The following is a 22,784-nucleotide window of genomic DNA, read 5'->3' on the forward strand; positions in this document are numbered from 1 at the left end:
GTATTAAAGGCCATTTCACAGATTTCTTGCCTATGACTATTTGCTTCTAATTTCTGTTCAGTAGTAGCTGTTTCAGGCAATGGCTTTTGGGGTTCTAAGGCTGCTTTTAACCCTAGGTTTCCCATCAAGGCTTTCATCTTTATCTTGCAAAGTCCAAAATCATTAGTGCCATCAAACTTTTCAATGTCATACTGGGCAGCAGGGGTGTGGTAACTGACAAATATTCTAAGAGTTCTTGGTAGTTCTTGATTAAGTGATCTGGCTCTGATACCTGATTGTTAAAACTGGGAGTTGTCGGTACACAATATCTCACTCAATCACTCACCAACTTAACCACAAAATGTACACAAATTAGAAAGTAAATGAAAGAGAGAACTAAAATACAAAAGAAAGATCAAACCACAATGTTGTACATGCCACGGAAATGGCACTACATCCAGCAACTCTATTGAGAGAACAATCCACTAAGAATGAAAGCATAAGTACAATAGAGTCATTTTCCCTCTCATACAACCCGAGTACAATTCTCACAAAAGAATTCAAGAACTATTCTTCTCACAGCTCTCTCTCTCTATCACTGCACTCGTACAAGAGAATAGAATGATTTGTTTGATTTGATGATCACAATCGATCCCTGCCCTCATATTTATAGACTATGGGGCAGACCAACTTAAGGATATAACCAATTCTACAAAGTCTAAACTACCCCTAGCACACTAACTTGGGCAAAACATCAACACTTTTTATTCTTTGTCAAAAGAAAGCTACATTAAGATATGCAAAAATGTTTCATCATGCTTGGGTGCTTTACGCATTGGATTCCAAGGATTTTGACTTGAATGCAGATTCAAATTGTTATTATATGTCCTTTCAATTGGATGTTCTTTTGGTTGCAACTAACTATATTGGTGTCTATACTATGATGTGGTTGATTTACATTATTAAACAATAAAGATAGAGCTTCTCATGTTCATCTGTTTAAATGATATGGTGAAAACAATTAAGCTGAAAATATTTAAAGAAGTGCCGCAAGTTTGGTCTTTTTTTGAAATCCGACTTAGAATGAAAGATATATTCTTCTCAAGATGGAATTTAATTGGTTCTCTTGTTACTCTATGTCAGGTCGTAAATGAGCCTGCAGATGTACACTGTCCTGTTGTGGAAATGTCAACACGATCGAAGCTTAGTTGCTTAAGTTGGAACAAGTTTACCAAGAACCATATTGCCAGCAGTGATTATGAGGGAATAGTAACTGTTTGGGATGTTACAACACGACAGGTAATGGGGAATTTCCATTACTAGTGTTACATAAAAATGTTATATTTATCATGCTTCAATAAAGTGCCATTGTGGTTATATTTAATTCTTTCTCCTGGTTTTTCATTTTGGTTTATTAAAGAGTGTCATGGAATATGAGGAACATGAGAAACGAGCATGGAGTGTTGATTTTTCACGCACGGAACCCTCGATGCTTGTGTCTGGAAGTGATGATTGCAAGGTACTCAAAATGCTATTTATATTCAAATCATGTCTTACCTATTTTGCTAGGTAGTACTCATTTAATTAAAGGGGAGGGAAGAAAGATATACCTGGTTTATGATTGGAGTTGGAGCTGTGTTACACCTTTGTTTTTCTAGAATTCAGTACTTGATGGTTCAATGCTTTTGCCTTTATGTGATAAGTAAAATATGACTTTGTCCCAACCTTGTCTTGTTAAATTAGTTTCTATCTGCAACAGGGTTTTAACTCCAAAGTCCAGTCTACTTTAGTGCTAGTGATGCAGAACCCAAAACAAAGTAACGAGTAATCCTGATTACTTAACCCAATATCAATATTTAAAAATCTACTCTAACTAGGATTCTTTAATCCACTCTAATTAGGATTGTGAATATAATCCGAATCTCATTAGGATTCTACTAACTAAAGGAAATAAAAAGATACTAAAAGAAATCAAAGGAAACTAGGAAACAAATTAAATAAATAAAATAAACTAAATAAAATAAACAATACTTATTCCTAAAATTTATTATTCTGTCCCTATATCAGCTAGTTAACACTAGACTTGCATACCTGTTAATTTTGTGTTTAGGTTAGTTTCATTAAATATTTTGTTAATGCTCAAAGAAATAATAAACTTGCATATACAGCTTTGTGAACCTGTTTTTAATTTCAAATGAATTAAACGCCCATTGGAATCCGTGGAAAAGAATGCTTTTCTATATTGTATTGTGTTGTATAATTATACATTGTACACTAGGTATTTATTGCAAAAGTGGATCCCGATTTAGGCCAACCAATTCCAAATAATTAGGGATTAGTCAACTTAATCAAGGAAGAAAAAAATAAGGGAAACATAATCTTATCCTAATAAAAACAAAACTCTAGAAATAAGGAAGTAGAGATATTTTAGGAAAGAAACAATTGTAGGAAAAAAATTTAGATTTCTAACACTCCCTCTTAAGTTGGTGAGTGGATATCATCCATTTTTAACTTGCTGACGATGTCTTGAAATCTTGACACCAGTAGTCCCTTGGTTAATACATCGGCTAGCTGGTCATTAGTTGAGGTGTAAGGAGTACTAATCAATCCACAATCAAGCTTTTCCGTGATGAAGTGCCTATCTACTTCAATATGTTTGGTTTGATTACGTTGAACTGAATTGTGAGCAATATTGATGGCCGAGTTGTCACAATAAAGTCTCATAGACCCCCTTTGCATAACTTTGAGATCTACAACAATGACCTTGAGCTGTAGAAGTTCGCATACTCCATTCGTTGTTGTTCTAAGTTCAACTTCCGCATTAGATCTAACAACCACATTTTTTTTCTTACTTCTCAAGCTACTAATTTCCCCCCAAAAAAAGTGCAATGACCTAATGTGGACCTTCTATTCGTGAGAGACCTAGCATATTCAGCATCAATATACTTGGTATCTTTCTTAAATAGCTTACCTTTCCTTTGGGATGCCTAAAGATAATGAAGGATTCTAAAGACCGCTTGCTAGGGGTGTTCACGATGCGGTTTGGGCAGTTTAAGGCATTTTCATTACGGCAAGCCGCATGTGCGGTTTTTTTGTTACTCCAAACCTTGCAGTTTGGTTTGGTTCATGGAAATCACACTAGACTGCACTACAAAATGCAGTGCAGTCTAGTGTGGTTTCCATAGTTTGTCCAAAACATGCAATACCTAAGATGTCAATACCTCTGCTCTAATTTAGTAACGCAATTAGAAGAAGCCAATTATGAGCTAGAAGAAATTAATGCATAAAATCAATGATATTAACTATCCAAACACCAATCAACTATTAACTATCACAGTCATAGTTCTGAAAGGCGCGAGGCGCAAAAGGTCCTGGAGCCTGAGGCGCGGGGCGCACGAGGCAAGGCGAGCCTTTGCGAAGCGAGGCGCACCTTTTAGGAAAAAAACTCAAAATCTTGTAAAATCATAAACAACTATCAAATTATCAATAATGACACATTCATATAATTCATGATTCATTATCTTCAAATTCTATAAACTAACAACATCAAAGTTAATTCATTCATCATGCAAATTCTAAACTAGAAATATCATCAAAGTTCAAATTTAAAGTCTCAAACTATACCAAGTACCAATTATAATGCAAAGTTCTAAACAAACACATAAACACTACAAGTCCACAATCAATATAAAGAAGTTTTTTAATCAATCATCATCAATGAGATCATCAACATCAAGGTCAATATCTTCATCATCCCCTTCAATCACCCCTTCATCTTCTTCTTCATCTCTCAATTCTTCTCCCTTTTCCAAGTCTTCATCATCTTCAGTCCCTGCCTCACTTTCCTTCTCCTCTTCAATCTCTTGAGTTACTCACCGCTTTGAAGTCGAAGTCGAAGTCGATCCCAATTGTGATCGAGTTTGTTTAGTTCTAAATTGATAACTAGGCTCTCCAACTCCTGCAGTTGCAGCAACATTACTCCATGTCAACCCATCCCCAACGTCATCTGGAAAAACAGTTTCATCATCTTTATCGTTCCCCTCATCAAGTTTTCCAGTCAACCATTCATTGCTTTCATTAATGTCGATCAATATGATAGGGTCAATGATATCACGCATTTGATACCGACGCCTCAATGCTCTATTGTATTTCACAAACACCAAGTCGTTTAAACGAAGTTGATCAAGCCTGTTTCTCCGTTTAGTATGAAGCTGCAACAATTTATGCAAAAACATACTAAGAATAAGCTACATGAAACAAACCAACTACTAATAAAAATTGTAAGTGTTATATGTACAATGCACTTACATTTTCAAACACACTCCAATTACGTTCACACCCAGATAAACTACAAGTCAAGCTAAGAATTTTAATTGCAAATTTTTGCAACGTGGGTGTTGACATTCCATATGAAGCCTACCATTCAGCTGTCCAATAAAATTCATGGGTTAGTTATTATCTATTATCTAGAATGATTATATATATATAATGTAATATATATATGTATACCTGGTGATTTTTTAGCTCTCTTTCTAATAGCCATATAGTTTTCAAAGAACCCATCTGCATTGCTATACATTGAAAGCTCAACATCAATTTGGTCTTGAACCTTTACATCTAGATTTAACTTTCTAATGCATTCATATAAGCCAGTCATGATCTCTGGATCTATACATTCAGCCTTGTAGAAATATTCTGGGTTCAAGTACCAACCAGCTGCGTGCAAGGGGCGATGAAGCTGAACATCCCATCAATTATCAATGATCTGAAAAATGGGTGCATATTTCTTTTCATCCCCATTAAAAGAGTTAGCAATCGCTTCTTTGGCCCTATCCATGGCCTCATATATGTATCCCATAGTAGGCTTCTTCTCACCATCCACTAAGCGCAATACACGCACCAATGGACCAGCCACCTTTAAAGCATATACAACATTGTTCCAAAATGAAGGCATCAAAATCACTTCTACAACCTTTTTAGCCCCCGCTTCTTTTACCCACTTGCTTGTCATCCACTTCTCGGAGGTAAACATCCTTCTAAGGTTGCTTTTCAGACTATGCATCCTGTCTAAAGTGATAAAGGCAGTTGCAAACTGTGTTTTTGCAGGCCTCAACAACTCTTTCTTGTCAGTAAACCTTCTAAGCTTGTTTACTAGACCCGAACGAGTATAGATATAGTTATTCACCATAACAACTCTCTCAAATGTCTTCTTCATATTAGGCAACTTGAAAATATCTTCCAACATTAAATCCAAGCATTGCGTTGCACATGGTGTCCAAAATAACGTAGGATATTTTGCCTCCAAAAATCTTCCTGTTACTATTTAGAGTGAAATTAACAAGATATTAGTAAATAATAAATATCTAATGAATATTCAAATTGTTCTATTTATAAACATAATACAAATTACAAAAATAAATTTCATATATGCTAAAACATTGTTTGAAGCACTATCGGTGACCACTTGCATCACATTTCTTACTCCAACATTTTTCACACATTTACTTACTAATTGAAACATCTTTTCCCCAGTCTTTGAATTGCTAAAACCATCAACAGACTCCAAAAACATACTTCCTTTAGGAGAATTGACTAAAAAGTTAATCAATGTCCTTTCCCTCTTGTCTTTCCAGCCATCTGACAACATGGAACATCCATATTTGGCCCACGCCTCTTCATGATCTTTCATCATTTCACGAGTGGCTTCCACCTCTTGTTTGAGAAGGGGAACCCTGACTTCATGGTAACTAGGTGGCTTCACACCCGGACCATACTGACCAACTGCTTCTATAAATACTTTAAAACTGTCATATGTCACTGCATTGAATGGAATGCCTGCATCATACATCCATCGTGCAAAGCTTCTACAAACTCGAGCTCTTAACTCTTTTTTTGCAAAATCATGCTCACCCAACCTTGTTTGCTTTTCTTTGCCCTTGCTTTTCAACACATTAACTTCTGGGTCTTTAAGAAAAACATCAAGTGGACCCTTTTGTGTTGGCCCTTTAACACTACCAACACTACCAGTACCGCTTCCACTTTTGGTAGATACATTGGGTCTTTTTTTACTTTGAGGCAGCGGCTCATCATCATCATCATCATACCCTTCACCAAATTGAAGATCATCATCCAACGATGCTATATTTCACTCATCCCTATTATTTTTTTTTCTTTTGCATGTACTCTCCAATCTCTTCTTTTACTGATGGACAACATTTTGGACAAGCTTTAGTATTCCTAAAACCGCCCACAAGATGTTGTTTTGCCCGAAATATATCACATTTTGTTACTTTACGACAAAATTTACATGTCGTGGTATTTCTATCATTAGGATCAGTTTCAAAATAATTCCATGCCGGGTCCGTTTTGGAAGTGGTTGACGACATTTATTGGGCTGTTGCAACACAATTCCAACTTCCACAAAATTCTCCTAATGATAGAAATAAACTATAAAGACTTAAAAGAGAGATCAACAACCAGCTGCCAGCAAGAGAAATTAGGCAAGAATGCAAGAAATAAACAAATAAAAAACAAGTTAAGAACTTACAAGATAGGAGAAGACCGTGGGCAGCCTTAACAGCTTGAACTTGAAGAGCAGGTGAGAAGAGAGGCGAGGAAGACCGTGGGCAGAGGAGAATAGAGGAAGAGGGTGCGGTTGGAGAGGAAATTAACAAGATAGGAGGTGGGCGTGGCTGGATAGGAGAGGAAGAGAGGAGGCAGGTGCGGCTAGAGAAGAAAGGAAGAGGAAGATCAAGTCGAACTGGAGAGGAGAGGAAGAGAGGAGGGGTCGCGGCTGGAGAGGAGAGGAAGAAGAAGATCGGGCCGAGCTGGAGAGGAAGAGAGGAGGGGGTCGCGGCTGGAGAGGAGAGGAAGAAGAAGATCGGGTGAGCTGGAGAGGAGAGGAAGAGAGGAGGCAGGCGCGGCTGGGGCTAGAGAGGAAGAGGAAGATCGGGCGAGCAACGAGCTGGAGAGGAGAGGCTGGAGAGGAGGCAAGCGCGACTGGATGCTAGAGTTGGGAGGAGTGAGGAGCGATTGGGCTGCAAGTTTTAATTAAAAGACCTATGTTTCATGAGGCGCGCTTCATGCCCCAGCACCTAGGCGCCCAAGGCGAGGGCCTCGCCAAACTGGCGCCTTGCACCTAGGCGCGCCTTTGATAACTATGATCACAGTAAAACAATAAAGCCAATGCATAAAATCACAGTTTTCAAATTCTTACGATATCTTGTTGGAGGTGTCGACGAGAGGCGACAGCACGGAGGCAGAGGGAAATGAGTGACCGAAAGGGGATCTCCTCTGACAACACTTGGATGCCTTCGACTCCAAGACGATGTTGTCGACCACTTGGCAATTGGACCACTTGGTGATCTTCTTGTTAGATCCTAATTCTTGAGAGCGCCTCAACCTCAAGTTCTATAACAAGAATGGGGAGGATGTCGTCAATCTCAAGAGTGCGGCTACCAACGGGGTGGAGACTAAAAAAAAAAAGGCCAAGAGGAATGGATGTCGTTGATCTGGTGCGGCGGGGCTGGGTAAAGAGGAAGAATGGAAGATTAGGTTAGCTGGTTAGGATTTTGCTTAAACCGCAAACCGTGCGGTTTGAGGTATTCTCAAACTGTGCCAAACCGTTCCCCTAAAAAAATCGTGTGGTGCGGTCGGTTTCCACGGTTTGTTGGTTTCTTTGAACACCCTTACTACTTGCATATGCTTAATAAATTGTGTTTTGTCTCCCCTACTTTGCTTTTAGCCCATTCCAAGCATTATTGTTGTGAATCTTCCAAACTAGGGTCGTGAGGACTACTTGAGACCATACAGAGCCTTTTTTAGTTTACAAACTTGATTGGCTTTGAAGTTGTCAAAACCAGGTGGAGGCTTTATAAAATCTTCCTCTTCTAGCTCCCCATGTAAGAATGCATTCTTCACATTGAATTGTTGCAAACATCAAGTGAAATTAGTTGCAAGGGAGGGAAAACATCTCTTGGCAATCAACTCCATAAGTTTGAGTGTACACTTTAGTGACCAACCTTGCCTTATACCTTTCTGTTGGTCCCTTGATACACAATGGCCACTCAAGGGGGGGGGGGGGGGGGGGGGGGGGTGAATTGAGTGTTAAAAACTTATTAAACCAAATTCTTCCCTTTTAAAACTCTTCGGCTTTTCTTATACAAAGAAAATACTTGTTATAAATATATATGTTGTTTGGGAGTAATAGCAATATAAATACGCAAACAACCACAATATTAACACAAGATATATAGTGATTCGGTGTCTCCAACACCTATGTCCACTCTCTCAAGGTCAACCCGACACTTGAGGTTCCACTAAAACCACCACTAGGTTTCCACACAAGAACACCTAGCAAACTTGTACCCTGAGATTTTTCCTTTAGCTCACCTCAGAAACTATTACAACAATACACCTAGATTACTTGGGTCTAGGAGGCCACTCACAATCCACAATTAAAATGGTTACAATGCAATCTTAAGTCCAACAATCTTGGCCAAATATGGATATAAGTACAATGAAAAATATACAAGGTAAATGAACAAATATAATGATACAATTTTTACCACTCTTGGAGAGAATATCTCCTTTGCTTTGGGCTCCAAAGATTTGATTTTAAGCTTGAGCCTTAGATTGCTTGAAATGGTTGCTTGAGAGCTTGGGTGTGCTTTAAAGATGTAGGACTTGATAGAGCATTAGCTTTTTCCAAAAAACTCTTCTTGATATATATACTTGAACTTCCAACGGATTTGTAACGGCTAGAAAAATCCGACCATTCGATTCAAGGAGTCGACTTTCCTGAAACAAGAGTCGACTACCATTTTAAGTGAGAGTCGACTCTAGTTATAAAAGAGTTAACTTCTCCACTGCTAGAGTCGACTCTTCGAAATACACCAATGCTACCAGGTTGACTCTGCATAATTTGCTCTCGGTTAAGTCGACTCTGCATAACTCACAGTCAACTGTCCCTCACTGAGAGTCGACTGTCAATCCAGATTTCTTGAAAAATTAGATTTGCTTGATGATACAATCCATAGCATGAATACATTACAACATATTTACATTTATGTAGTTTAAGTGTTGGATATTTACTTTAATACATAAATGTAAATAAGAAAGTACCCCCATTTGGATTCAATAAAAATAAGAAAATGAAATTTTGGTTTTAGTACAAATTCGAGATTTAGCAATTTTACCAGTCCCAAAATACATTATCTTCTATTTCTTGAAAAATTAATTAAAAATCATTTTAACAACAATGAATATTAGTTATCAAAATACCGGGAGATAGTTTTTCAAAATGAAAACATTTTCTTATATGTCCCCTTATAATGTGCTAATCTTCATGACTTAGAGAAATAACATTTCTTGGTTAATTTTGATACACAAAATACTATAATATTTAAAATATGTTTTCCGCCATAAGACATATTAAAAATTCATTAGGGGATTTAAATATACCAAAAATAATTTTACTAAAATTATGTTTTGTTAAATATCAAAATATACAATGGGTTGATTGGAGCAATTTGGATCAACACTTGCAAGGGTTCTATAGGCCTTATACTTATAGGTGTAGATCTATTTGCATCCTACCGGTTTCTTTCCCATGGATAAAGTTACAACTTCCCACATGTTTATTCTTCTTTAGTGCATTCATCTCTTCTTTCATAGCTTGTACCCAATCCTTATTTTTTAAAGCCTCGCTTATCGAGGTGGGAATGGCAACTGAATGAAGAATAGTGATAAAGGCTTTGTGTTGAGGTGTTAGTCTGTGAAGTGAAACAAACTGGGAGATGGATACATTTCTTACTAGCTTTTCTCAATGTAAATCTAAATCATAAGATTTAGGTTCATCAACAACTGAAGTAGGTTGAGTGATTTCATTACCTGATACAAGTTCAGTTGCTTGGATTTGTGTTAGGGTGCATGTTGGACTTTGGCCTCCTTGAGTAAATATGCAGTTCGGCTAGCTTCGAAGCTGGTTCAACAGGCTGGTGTTGTTCTTGAGCCATGGTGTCCTCCAATGGATTAATTGGAGTCAAAGAAGGTGGTATATGAGTGGAGAAAGAAGTGGGAGTGGAAGGATGTCACATTCCTAAGGGTAGAATAGTCCAAAAAATTTGTAAGCTACTAGGAGTTGTACCTAGGCAGTTATTAGCTAGCATCTCCTGGTGTACATTTCAAAAGATCAACATAAACGGTTATATATATGTACTGTGGCCTTAGCCACCGATCATGAATGGAAAGAATATGATTTCTCTCTCCAAATTCTGTAACTCTCACACTCTCTCTGTCTCTCTGTGTCTCTTCTTTGGGTTTTCTCAGGATTCTCTCATGAGAATCCTATAATACCCTTGTCAGCTTGGAGATGTTGGCAATTGGTCTTAGAGCAAGGCAGTCATTGGCCTGAGATAGAATTTCAAGTGAATGAATTGGACACCACCTTGATCAAAAGTATTAACTAATCGAGCTAGGTAGGATTCTGCAACAAGGAAGGGTAGAATCGAAGGCGGCGAACCAAGTAGTTCGTGCGAATGAATTGGACACCACCTCGATTGGAAGTATCGATCAATCGAGTTGGGTAGGATTCCGTCACGAATGAGGGTAGAACCAAAAGTATAGGATTAGACAGCTTGGTCTAGTGGTTCCAACCAACGAAGGAGGAGACATAGTGAGCAACCGAGAGGAGGATGGCGAAAGGCACACTGATGAAACAATTGGAGTCAAGGTTGGATGCTTTGGAATTGGGCCTCTGATAGAACCATGAGCAAGTGGATGAGAGGCTAGATATGGTCAAGGCAGGAATTCGACACACCCAGGAAGGAGCCACAACTGAGCAGATGTGTCGATGATGGGGAGGAACCTCTGAGAAGAATTCTTGGGGGTTGAGTTGACAGTCGAGTGCTACCCTCTCCATGTTTTCTTGGCAACCTAATGCAAGCCTGCCGGTGGATTTCACTCCATGAGCCACGATAGCACCCATCTTCATCGAACTAAGAGGTCGGCTAGAAGTGGATGAACGAACACAGTATGCTGCTGAAGGCTCTCTTCGAGGATCCCCGACGAACCAGAATAATCTTCCTATGCCATGACTCGAAATTCCGATGTTTGAACGGGATACACCTTGGTAGTGGATTAGACGATGTGAACATTTTTTTTTACCACTACCGAATAGCAGAAGGGAACAAGGTAAACATGGCAATGACCTATTTCAATGATGTGGCTAACTCATGGTTTCAAGGGTGGAGCTAATAAAGAACAAAATGGAGGTGGCTTGAACTAGTATAGGAATGTTGCGCTCGTTTCAAGGTGGCAGGGAAGAAAGGAGTGGTAGTCCTTATTGACAGTGGTAGCACACATAGCTTCCTGGATGAGGACACAACCAAAGAGTTGCGATGCCCCTTGCAGGCCACCCTTCCCCTAGCTGTTACAGTTGCAAACAGTAGCAAAATGATCAGTAAGTATAGGTGCAAAAACTTCACATGGAGGATGCAGGGGCATGAGTTCACCACAATTTAAGAATTTTGCATTTGGGAGGTTTCCACATCGTGTTAGGCATTGACTGGATGGGAACAGTGAGTCCATTGATATTTGATTTTAATAGATTGGAAGTGACTTTTGAAAGGGAAGGCAAGAGATTAATGTTAATCAGGAGTTTAGAGGAGGGGGAGTGTAAAGTGATATATGGCAGCAACTTAAGAAAATGTTTTGAGCGTCGAGGGGCAGCCGTAGCTAAATTACACTCCTTGTATGCAATCGAGTTAGAGGAGGAATAAGGGGATACCGAGGGAAAGGCAGTAGCTGATCATTCTTGGTTCAACTTGGATGCTACAGTGACCTTTTCAAGTGAGGTACAATCTTACGACTCTTTACACTCATTATTGGTTGAATTTGAGGATTTGTATGTTGAGCCATCTACCTTACCCCCAAACTGATTCTTAGAACACACCATCCTTTTACAACCCAATACAGAACCCATTAATGTCAGATCCTACCGGTATTCTCCCTTCCAAATCCAAAGATTGAAAGGTTGGTGAAAGACATGTTGTCCAAATCAATAATCCAATCGAGCTAAAGCTCATTTGCCTCCCCTATTCTTCTCATAAAAAAGAAGGATGGATCATGGAGATTTGGTGTCGATTATTGCCAACTAAACTCCCATACCATCAAAAACAAATTCTCCATCCCTATTATAGAGGACCTCCTTGATGAATTATCTGGGGCCACCATATTTTTGAAGCTGGATTTAAGGTTTGGATATCACCAAATTAGGATGAACCCCAAAGATATTCCTAAAACTGCATTCAAGACCCACCAAGGCCTATATATGTTCTTGGTTATGCCTTTTGGCCTAGCCAATGCACCTGCCACTTTCCAAATCTTGATGAACCACATCTTTGGCCCTCACCTCAGAAAATTCATCCTTGTCTTTTTTGACGACGTACTCATATACAACCTTAATTTCGATCAACATTTGACCCACCTACGAACTACCTTTCAAATTCTTAGATCTAACCAATTGTTTGTGAAGAGGTCTAAGTTTATCTTCATAGAAAAAAGGGTGAAATATTTGGGTCACATAATCACGGGGAATGCAGTCAAATACCGATCCAAGAAAAAGTCCAGCCATGGTGGAATGGCGGCTGACACTACAAACGATGAAGGAATTGAGGGGATTCCTTGGATTGATGGGGTACTACAGAAAATTCATCAAGAATTATGAAAGTATCGGAAAATTACTTACTGAGTTGCTGAAGAAGAATGGGTTTGAATGGAATTTCAGGGCAAAGACAACATTTTGCACTCCAATTCTAGTTCTACCTGATTTCTCTAAACCCTTTACACTGGAGACAGATGCTTGTGAGTTGAGGGTGGGCATAGTTCTAATGCAAGAGGGAAAACCCATAGCCTTTCTCAGCCAAGCCCTGGCCCCAAAACACTTGGGGTTGAGCATTTATGATAGAATTAATCGCAGTACTCATAGCAGTGGAGATGTTATTTGGAAGGGAGTCCATTTGTGATAAAAATGGACCACGAGAGCCTCAAGTTCTTAATGCAATAGAGGTTGCACACTCAGTTACAGAAAAAGGGAGTAACCGAGCTGTTGGGATTGGACTATACGATATAATACAGAAAAGGAAAGGAGAATACAGTGGCTGATGCATTGTCAAGAAGGGAGGAGGAAGGGGAATGTTAGGTAGTTTCAGCCTTGGTGCCGGATTGCGTGAAGGAAGTGTTAGACAGCTATAAACAAACCCTTAGGCAAGGGACCTTATGACCCAATTAGCCGCTCGACCAACGAATCACAAAGGATACAGCTTAAAAGTTGGACTGTTGAGATACAAAGGGAGGTTGGTTATAGGAGATGATGCTCAACTCAAAAGGAGGATTTTACAATCCTTACATGACTCTCCCATTGGAGGACATTCATGTATGAATGTCACTCACAACAAAGTCAAACAACTCTTTCACTGGCTGGGATTGAAGAAGGATGTGATCGAGTTTGTGTTGGAGTGTTCCAGTTGCCAGCGCTGTAAACACGAGCAAGTTCCTTACACGGACGGGCTTGCTCCAACCTCTAGACATACCAAAGCAGGCGTGGCAGCAAATTTTCATGGATTTTGTAGAAGGTTTGCCTAGATTCGAAGGGAAGAATACTATACTGGTAGTAATGGATAGATTGACGAAGTTCAACCATTTTTTAAGTATAACTCACCCATTCACAACTCCCAAAGTGGCTAAATTGCTATTGGTACAATGGTAAAGATACATGGGTTGCCCCTATCAATTATATCAGACATGGATAAAGTGTTTACTAGCGAGTTTTGGAAGGAAATTTTCAAGCAACTAGGGGGTGGGGCTGCATGTGTCAACAGCCTACCATCTAAAAACTGATGGACAAACTAAGAGAATCAACCAATGTTTGGAATCATATCTCCGATGCCTATGCTACTCTAAACCGAAGAGTTGGAACAGGTGGCTGCCCTTGGCTCAGTGGTGGTATAATTCTAATTACCACCGATCCTTAAAAAGATCCCCGTTCGAAGCCCTCTTTGGGTACAAACCCCCTTTGATACCAGTAGTCATGCAATATTCTAAGGTGGAGTTGGCAGCAGATCAATACTTGCAACAAAAACAAGAAGCATTATAGGTGATCAAGAGAGAATTGGTTGTGGCTCGGAACAGGATGAAGCAGCTTGTAAATAAGAAAAGGAGTGAGAGAAGCTTTGAGGTGGGCGACATGGTCTACTTGAAGGTTAAGAGGTCCCAACAAAAGCTATTGGCTGGACATCCTCCCACCAAGCTGAGCCCGAAATACTGCGGGCCCTTCTCGGTGGCCTTTAAGGTGGGGAAGGTAGCCTACAGATTGCAACTACTCAAATGAGTAGGAATTCATCCCGTCTTCCATGTCTCATTGCTGAAGTAGTTGGTGGGGCCTCTGGACTTCACAAGTTCAGACCTCCCTCTCTTGGAAGCAGGCTTAGAAGAGAGGGAGGAACCCCTTGCAGTGTTAGACAAGAGGGTGATCTATCAAAATTCTATCCCAATTACATAGGTGCTGGTGTAGTGGACCCACCACCACCCTAATCACCCAATTTGGGAGTACCTACTTGACCTCAAGCAATTTTTCCAAGTTGCTCAGCTATTGTAATTTCTTGAGGACAATAAATGTCTTTAATGGGAGGGGTATTGTCACATTCCTAAGGGTAGAATAGTCCAAAAAATTTTGGAAGCTGCTGGGAGTTGTTCCTAGGCAGTTATTAGCTAACATCTCTTGGTGTACATTCCAGAAGATCAGCAGCCAAACAGTTATATATATATACTATGGCCTTAGCCACCGATCATGAATGGAAAGAATCTGATTTCTCTCTCCAAATTTTGTTATTTTCTCTGTCTCTCTCTCTATCATCCAATGAAGATAGGGATTGGAGGAATGGAAATAAGGCTCTTTCATTGAATGTGACATCCATGGTGACGAAGACTCTACGAGTCAATGAAGATACATCTTAGGCTCTTTCATTGAGTATTAGCCTTTTTGAGTGTTGGAGTACCCAATGAAGATACATCTTAGAGCTCTAGGTCAAGTTTGCTTTGGCATTGATTGTGTATATGACCAAAGGCAATGCATCCAAAGACTCTAGGAGGTATTTTGTGAATAGGTGAGAAATTAGAATATAATTCAGATAATATCTGTATGGGGCTCTTGTTATGTAAGACTTTAGAGGGAACCCTATTGATTAAGTAGGCAGCGGTCAAAAGAGCTTCTCCCCAAAAGTGATTTAAGGACATTAGTGTGGAATAGGAGGGTACGGGTGACATTAGAATGTGTCTATTTTTCCTTTCAGCTATTCCATTCTATTAGGGTGTATCAACACGAGAATTCATGGATAATTCCTCTTTTTTTGGAGAAAATTTGTAAGATTTTGATTAAAATATTCTCTTCCATTATCAAATGTAATCCTCTTGATTGATATCTGAAATTGAGTAGTTATCATTTAATGGAAATTCTAGAAGATCGAACTAACCTTCGATTTTACTTTCATAAAATACAATCACATAGTTCGAGTACAATCATCAATAAATGACAAACCATTTAGCCCCTACAAGACTTGCAACCTTTAATGGTCCCCACACATTTCTATGGATCAAAAAGAAAGGTTTAGAAGCTCTTTGATTATTCAAAGGAAAGGAAACACAATGATGTTTGGCAAGTTCACAAATATCACCATGAAGCTTATTGATTGTAACTTTTTGGAAAAGTAAACATGTTCTTGAGTAAATTGAAAAATGTCCTAGCCTAAAATGTTGAAGCCAAATTTCAGATGAGTTTGAAAGATTGGATGAGTTAAAGGAAACACTACGGACTTGCTTGAATCCTCAAGGTAGCAGAGCCCGTTTTGCTCCCTAGCAAATCCAATCATCCTTCCCATTCTTAAGTCCTGGAAAACAGAATTTTTGGCAGAAAAAATCACTTTGCAATTTAAATTGTTTGTGAGTTGGTGGATGGAGAGAAGGTCGGTAGAGAGCTTAGGAAGCCAGTTGGGGTGATAGAGATATTTTAGGAAGGAAAGATTTCTGGATTTCTAATGGAATCTTATATGCTGTTGATAACTGAAAAGTTAGCCATACTCTTCTGTGTGATTAACAGGTCAAAGTATGGTGCACAAAGCAGGAAGCCAGTGTTCTTAACATTGACATGAAAGCTAATATTTGCAGTGTCAAGTACAATCCTGGATCTAGCATTTATGTCGCGGTATGTCCTCTAAGGAACTCACCATTTTCCTACGCTTCTTTTTTCTTTTCATACCACTACCTGTTTCTTAGTTACTTTACTACATTTTCATTTTTCCTTCAAGGGTAGATTGGACATTATAAAATGCTATATTGTGTTCCATATAAAGCTTTTATTATTTGGGTTCTGCCAATTGCTGTGGCATATGAAAGTGATCACCTTGCCTCATTGCACTTTGAAGTGCGCATATGAGGGGGGGGAGGATGGAACAGATCAATGTCTCAGTGAATAAGCAAGGTTGGTACACTTGCATTTTAATTGAATCTTGCTGCAGCATGCATAAGAGAGGTTGGTTTTTGAGGTATATCTTGGAAACTCTCATATTTCCTGTAGTCTATTGCTCTTTTCGAGGACTATGTAGACTTCGTTTATAGACAATCTGACAGTTCCTTGAAATGGTGTAAACTGGTTTCTCTCTCTCTGTGCATGTGTTAGGCTAAGTCAAACCCGTTGTCACCTGCTAACTCCTTTATAGCTTGGTGTTGTTTGTAACAATAGCTGTTGCAGCTTTTCAGGCATCACCAGCACAATTTTTTCCCCTTCTTATGAATTGATGAAGATTTTATCGTATCTAACTTTAACACATTCTGCAGGTTGGATCTGCAGATCACCATATCCACTATTATGATTTAAGAAATACTAGCAATCCACTCCATGTGTTCAGTGGACACAAGAAGACCGTTTCCTATGTGAAATTTCTGTCAAATGATGAACTTGCTTCTGCATCTACTGACAGCACCTTACGTTTGTGGGATGTGAAGGAAAATTTACCGGTGAGTAATTTGATCCTGGAATTCTTTCACTTATTTGTACTCAGACATGATGTGGATAAACCATAATTTCCTAGCTTGACCATCTTTCTGCATGAAATTACTGAAGTAATCATCTCTTTATTTTAAAAGCCATTTGGAGTTGGCCTGTAACAGGAGCAGTCAGGGAGCAAGTTCTCCCAATTTGAGAAGAGCGCGGAATTTTCTATTTCAGGGAAGCAAAAACTGGGTTATTTAAGATTTGTTTGGCATTGTTGTGCTTTTAAAGCACAACTGCTTTTTATTAAAAATTTAAGAAAAAGCAGTTTCTGTAGAGCACATCTTTGCTTTTAAAGCATAACTGCTGCTTCTAGAAAAACAAGTTAAGCTGCTTCATAGCAAAAGCAAGTGACCTTTGCTTTTAAATTGAAAAGCACAACAACTTTGTTTTACTTAACAAGAACAAAAGAGGCACAACTTTTAGTGAGACCATCTACTTTAAAAAGTAAATGTGTGTGTTAATATGGGAAAGGGTTATTTAATCTGCATCTAATAACAATTAAAATTTTTTAGTTTCCAGTTTTAATTTTTGTTTGGGATATGGTTATTTAATCGTGTTTCAAGTTTTTTGTTATCATGTTTTGTTTTTTGCTTTGTTGAGTTGTTTTTATTTAAAAAGATTAACATGTTATGTGATAATTTTGATATATTAATTTAATTTTGTTTTTTATATTATTCCCCTCTCTATCCTGAACAAGAGTGAATATTAGATGAAAAATACAAAAATATTGAAGTAGTCTTCTACATTTTTGTTTATGGATCCTTAGTTTAAAATATTTGTTTACAATGCTTATTTAATATACTAGTATCTTTTTTATTCATTTTGTATATCTATAGTGATAGGGATGTTTGAGTTTGATTTTGTTTTTAAATATATTTCAGTTTTTAAGATTTAGATTATATTTCAATTCTGTTAGATATATGATTTTGGTGAGCAATTTGATTTTATTTTCAGTTATATTAGAGTCATCTTGTAGAGAGATTAGTGCTATTTTTTTAGATAGTTATCCTTAATTGCCTATAAATAGGCAGCGCATTGTAACTTTTTTTTTCAGCTTTTCTGATTGAAATATATTGATTTCTCTTTTCTTCTTCTGGTCTTCTCTTCTTCCTCTTCTTCTTTTTTCTCTCTTTTCTTCTTCCCCTATTTTTTGATTGCTGTTCCACATCAGATAGCACAACAGTAAAATGTTAACCAAGTTGCCAAACACATATACTTGCTTTTAACATTAATAAACACACACCACACTTAGTTATCAAAGACTATTGTTAACTATGTTTATAGCACAACACAATACTACCAAACAGCCCCATAGTTGTGCCAGAAATTTTGGCATATGGTTGCTTGGAAAATTGTGGTGGCTCTGCGTTTCCCTAGCATTTCTTGTAAAAGAATTGTAACTACATAATCGACGGGGGATTGCATGAATGTACAAGATTTGAATTTCTGAAACTGTTGTAGAAATTGTCAGACTTGACACCACAAGCTGTTTAGAAAGCTTCTATAAGTGAATTAAACTTAATATTAAAAATTGCTTTTGTGAAGGAAGATAAAATACTGAAATTATATAGCTATGAGGATTCTCCTGTGCCCTAGACAGCCGAAGTATATAGTTCTTCCCACACTGATTCCCCAGGGTGCCCCCCTTCCTCTAGGAGGGAGGGAGGGAGGGAGGGGGAGAGAGAGAGAGCACAAGCAAAAAGAAAACAAAACCAACCACTGAAACAAAGGCATATGCTCCTCATGCTGAAGCATGGCTGGATCTGCTACATTTCACAGTTTTAAATGTTCTCTCATTTTTTTTTAGGTAGCTTTATAGAAACCAAGATAAGTTTTTCATGCTTGTATTGCAAGTGTTGTGTTCCATGGTAAATGCATTCTGTTTGGGTGTGTGTTGACCGTATTTATGATTTCTCAAACGTGGTGTTGCATCCAACAGTTCACTGTCAAAGTTTAAAATATATGATGAAACAAATATCTCATTTTAGTTCTTAAGGTTTGACAAAACAAATTAAATGTGATCACAACCAAGCAGTACTATAACTGTTGGTTATTACGCTAAATGTGGGGAAGGAGTCCCACACTACACCATTTTCCCTAATTCTACGAGGTTAGGTTTGTGGAGCCCGTCTTATATATTTCTTTCTGTTCATTTGAGTTGTTTTGTTCAGAGCTATATCGAAGCTTTTATTGATAGTTACTTTGCCTATGTTTTGCCCAGATTGGTACCTTTGGGCCATATGAATGATAAAGAATTTTGGAGTTGGAATATTAACAGAACTAATTCTTCAGTTGGTTGAATTGTTATTATTATTATTATTATTTAGAAGCATTTGGTTCAGTTTGCTGACGGGCTAGTTTTGCGTATGTCTGCTCCAGGTTTGTACCTTCAGGGGCCATACGAATGAGAAGAATTTTGTCGGTCTTGCTGTCAACAACCGACATATAGCTTGTGGAAGTGAAACAAATGAAGTATTTGTTTATCATAAGGTTAGCAGAAATTTCTTTAGCCAGTCGAGCCCATTTTTGATCCATTTAAACCTAAAAGCCAATTTAAATGTTGAGATTTGCAGGCTATCTCAAGACCTGTGACTTGGCACAGATTCGGTTCGCCGATTGTAGATGAAACCGATGAAGATTCTGGATCTTACTTCATCAGTGCCGTATGCTGGAAGAACGATAGCCCAACCATGTTGGCTGCCAACAGTCAAGGCACTATTAAAGTGCTGGTGCTCGCAGCTTGAACTGCATGTATATTCATCAAAATCTATAGAGAGTATTAAATTCAAGAGCCAATGTGGTAAGGAATTTCATTGTTTTAGAACATGGTAATTATTTTTGTACATATTGATTTCGACGAAGTTGAACTTGAACGAGGAAAGAGGGAAAGATGAAGGGCTAAAATGTTTTAGCCTTAATTTTCTTCTAGTTATTTTGGGGGAGATTGGTGAGTGGTTAATGTGAGCGTAAAATTAATGGTCCCATAGGTTTTGATCAAATGTATTAATTTCTTTGGAGTCTCAAATGTATCTCTCTTATTGGTGAGTGGTTAATGTGAGTGTAAAACTAATGGTCCCATAGGTTTTCATCAAATGTATTCATTTCTTCGGAGTCTCAAATGTATTTCTCTTATGTGGAGTGGTGAGGGTTTGTGGGATCAATCCTATGATCTGTCCTGTCCTGTTGTGTCATGTTGTGTTGTGTTATCAACTTGAACTTGGTGCATATATTAAATTATTTAGGAGTTGTTCTCTTCATATTTTAATTTTTAGTTTTGAATTTTAAATTTATTTTTAGTTTTCGATTTTGAGTGACTGATTTGAGATTGTTGAAAATATATTTTTTTCTATGATATTTTTTGCATTTTGAAAATTTTGAGCATTTGTGATGAAAAATGTTAAAATGATTTTTTTTTATTTTGAATTTTTTTATATATTTTTTATTTTAAAAAATATGAAAATAGACACGTTTTTACTATTTTAAAAAATTAAAAACAACACAAAAATAGTTAAGAGAACATGGTCTTATGTTTTTGAGGTGTTCTTAGGGCTTCAACATCGCCTACCTTTCTCTATGTGCGCATTTGGGTAAGGGGATTCTTTGAAATGTAGAGAGAAATGGCACAAATGCTTGGTTGTTATTCCTGTGTTAGGGGTGGGGCATTTTCTTGGTTTGAATCAAATTGAATTGTCAAAAGTGAAATAATTGATTTTTGTTAAAATTGGAATTGAACCGGTTGAGCAAAATCAAAAATTAAATAAATTAAAAATTGAGAAAATCAAACAAATAAAAAAAATGTGGAAAAAATTAAAACATCGACAGAAACAAACAAAAATTATCAAAATATTGGTAAAAAGTGATCTCACATAAAAAATTTAGTCGATTGGATTTATAACATCCCGTATCGAGCGATACGAAAGATCGAAATAACTTATCCTGATAGACTTATACGAAGTTTTTAGAGGTCACTTATCTCTGAGTTTTTTCAGGTTAAACACGTTTAATTTGAGAGTTATTTGCTTATATTTAGCCTAAAAAGTATCTAGCTGATATTGTTTCATTTTCTTACTTATCCTCGACATATACTACCATTCTCTAGGCTCTTAGGGTATTACATTCTCACTCCTTGAGCACATGACGTTCTTGTCATGCGATTTTATAATTGATCACAGCTCTTCCTCATCTAATGTTCTCGGTCCAATACCCCCAGCCTTAGGCTAGTACACGGTCCCTAGTCCAGTACCCTCTACCTTTGGCAAGTACATGATCTCAAAACACGGCCTGGGTTAGCTCTGATACCACTTATGGGCTTACGCGAACTTCCCAAGGGTCACTCATCATTGAGCTTCCACAGCTCAATCACGCTTAATCCCAAATTTCTTTGTTTACATTCAATCCAAAAGATATTCAGCTGGTGTTATTTTCTTTTTTATTTATCCTCGATATATACTACCATTCTCTGGTCTCTTAGGGTATTATAAGTTTATTTTAGTTTTTTTAATACAAAAATTAAATCGAAACAAAATAATAAAAATTGTTAAAACTTGAAAATTATACCGACCCTTAATTTGAATTAAATTGAACTGTCAATTTTGATCTGTCAATTTTGATCGATTCAGTTATTTTAGTTAAAGTAAAATTTGCTCACCATTACTTAAATATCGGTAAATATTTGTATTTTTTTAATTGTTAACGATTATAAAAATGTTGAAAACTTATTGCACAGGTCAGTTTCCAAAATGTGGGGAAGTTATGAAAAATGTTAGGAATTTTAAAATTACCCAGTTTTCTAAACGTCGGGAATTGTTTGTGGTTTTAAAACTTTTGGTTTTTTTGGGGGTATCTTGAAATAATGCCTATCTTATAAATGTCGAGAATTGTTCATAAATGTGAATTATTAATTCTAAACCTTCTTTGTTCTTAGCTAACCCTACTTTTTGGATGTCTTTTAATTATTAACCTGTCCAATTTGATTGCCAAACTCACACATATAGCATCTCAACAATAATATAAACTTCAAAACAAGGTAAGCAGACTTGGTAAACAATAAAATAGACATCATATTTCATTAATAATAATAATAATAAAAATCCAAATCCGCCAATTACAAGTATATATGATTAGAAGCTAACCTCAGAAACTCAAAGAGTCTCTTGATCATTGTTAACTCTTGGCCTCAGCTGATTTCACTTTCTTTAAAATTCATGGTCAGCATGTTCTTTTATCAAAAGTAGAAGGATAGCTTCGCTGTGAGTCAAATCCTGAGGGGACTGACCGCTTGGATAAATACAATCGACTGTGCATTCTTGCACGGAAGTAGAATTGAACCCACGACTTCATGATATCCTATCAGACTATTCTTTGTAAATTTATAAAAAAAAATTAAAAACATCTTCAAGTATAAAAAGGGGTGTCGTGTTATTTTTCTTGCTTCTTCAAAACATACCATATTTGAGACCAAATACGAACCACCACCTAAAATGTTCGTATCCATGCTTTCTCCTCTTCCTTTCAAGGTTGTCCCTAAAATAGAAACATAGAATAAGGGATGATCGAAGTTATAAAGTGTTGCCTAATGTATATTTCATGAAAGACTTGTACAATTTGAATTATGAATTGCTCTTTCACATGTAATGCTTAGATCATTAGAAAAACCAATAAAAATATAAAGACAAATAGCTTGAGAACCCCTAGGGGT

The 22,784-nt window shown here is 37.5% G+C and overlaps 1 protein-coding gene across 1 annotated transcript in view; it reads left to right on the forward strand.

Moving 5' to 3' along the window:
- Positions 1-20,343, forward strand: part of LOC127811378 (E3 ubiquitin-protein ligase COP1-like) — a 66,873-nt gene extending 46,530 nt beyond the window's left edge. Inside the window, exons 8-13 of the mRNA XM_052351170.1 lie at positions 1,123-1,278; positions 1,400-1,498; positions 16,133-16,237; positions 16,870-17,049; positions 19,466-19,576; positions 19,660-20,343. Coding sequence (XP_052207130.1) covers positions 1,123-1,278; positions 1,400-1,498; positions 16,133-16,237; positions 16,870-17,049; positions 19,466-19,576; positions 19,660-19,830 — 822 coding nt within the window. The 3' untranslated portion in view covers positions 19,831-20,343. The remainder of the gene's footprint in view (positions 1-1,122; positions 1,279-1,399; positions 1,499-16,132; positions 16,238-16,869; positions 17,050-19,465; positions 19,577-19,659) is intronic.
- The last annotated feature ends 2,441 nt before the right edge of the window (positions 20,344-22,784 follow it).

Source organism: Diospyros lotus, chromosome 10, assembly GCF_014633365.1.
Source record: "Diospyros lotus cultivar Yz01 chromosome 10, ASM1463336v1, whole genome shotgun sequence".
In the NCBI taxonomy this organism is placed as follows: Eukaryota; Viridiplantae; Streptophyta; class Magnoliopsida; order Ericales; family Ebenaceae; genus Diospyros; species Diospyros lotus.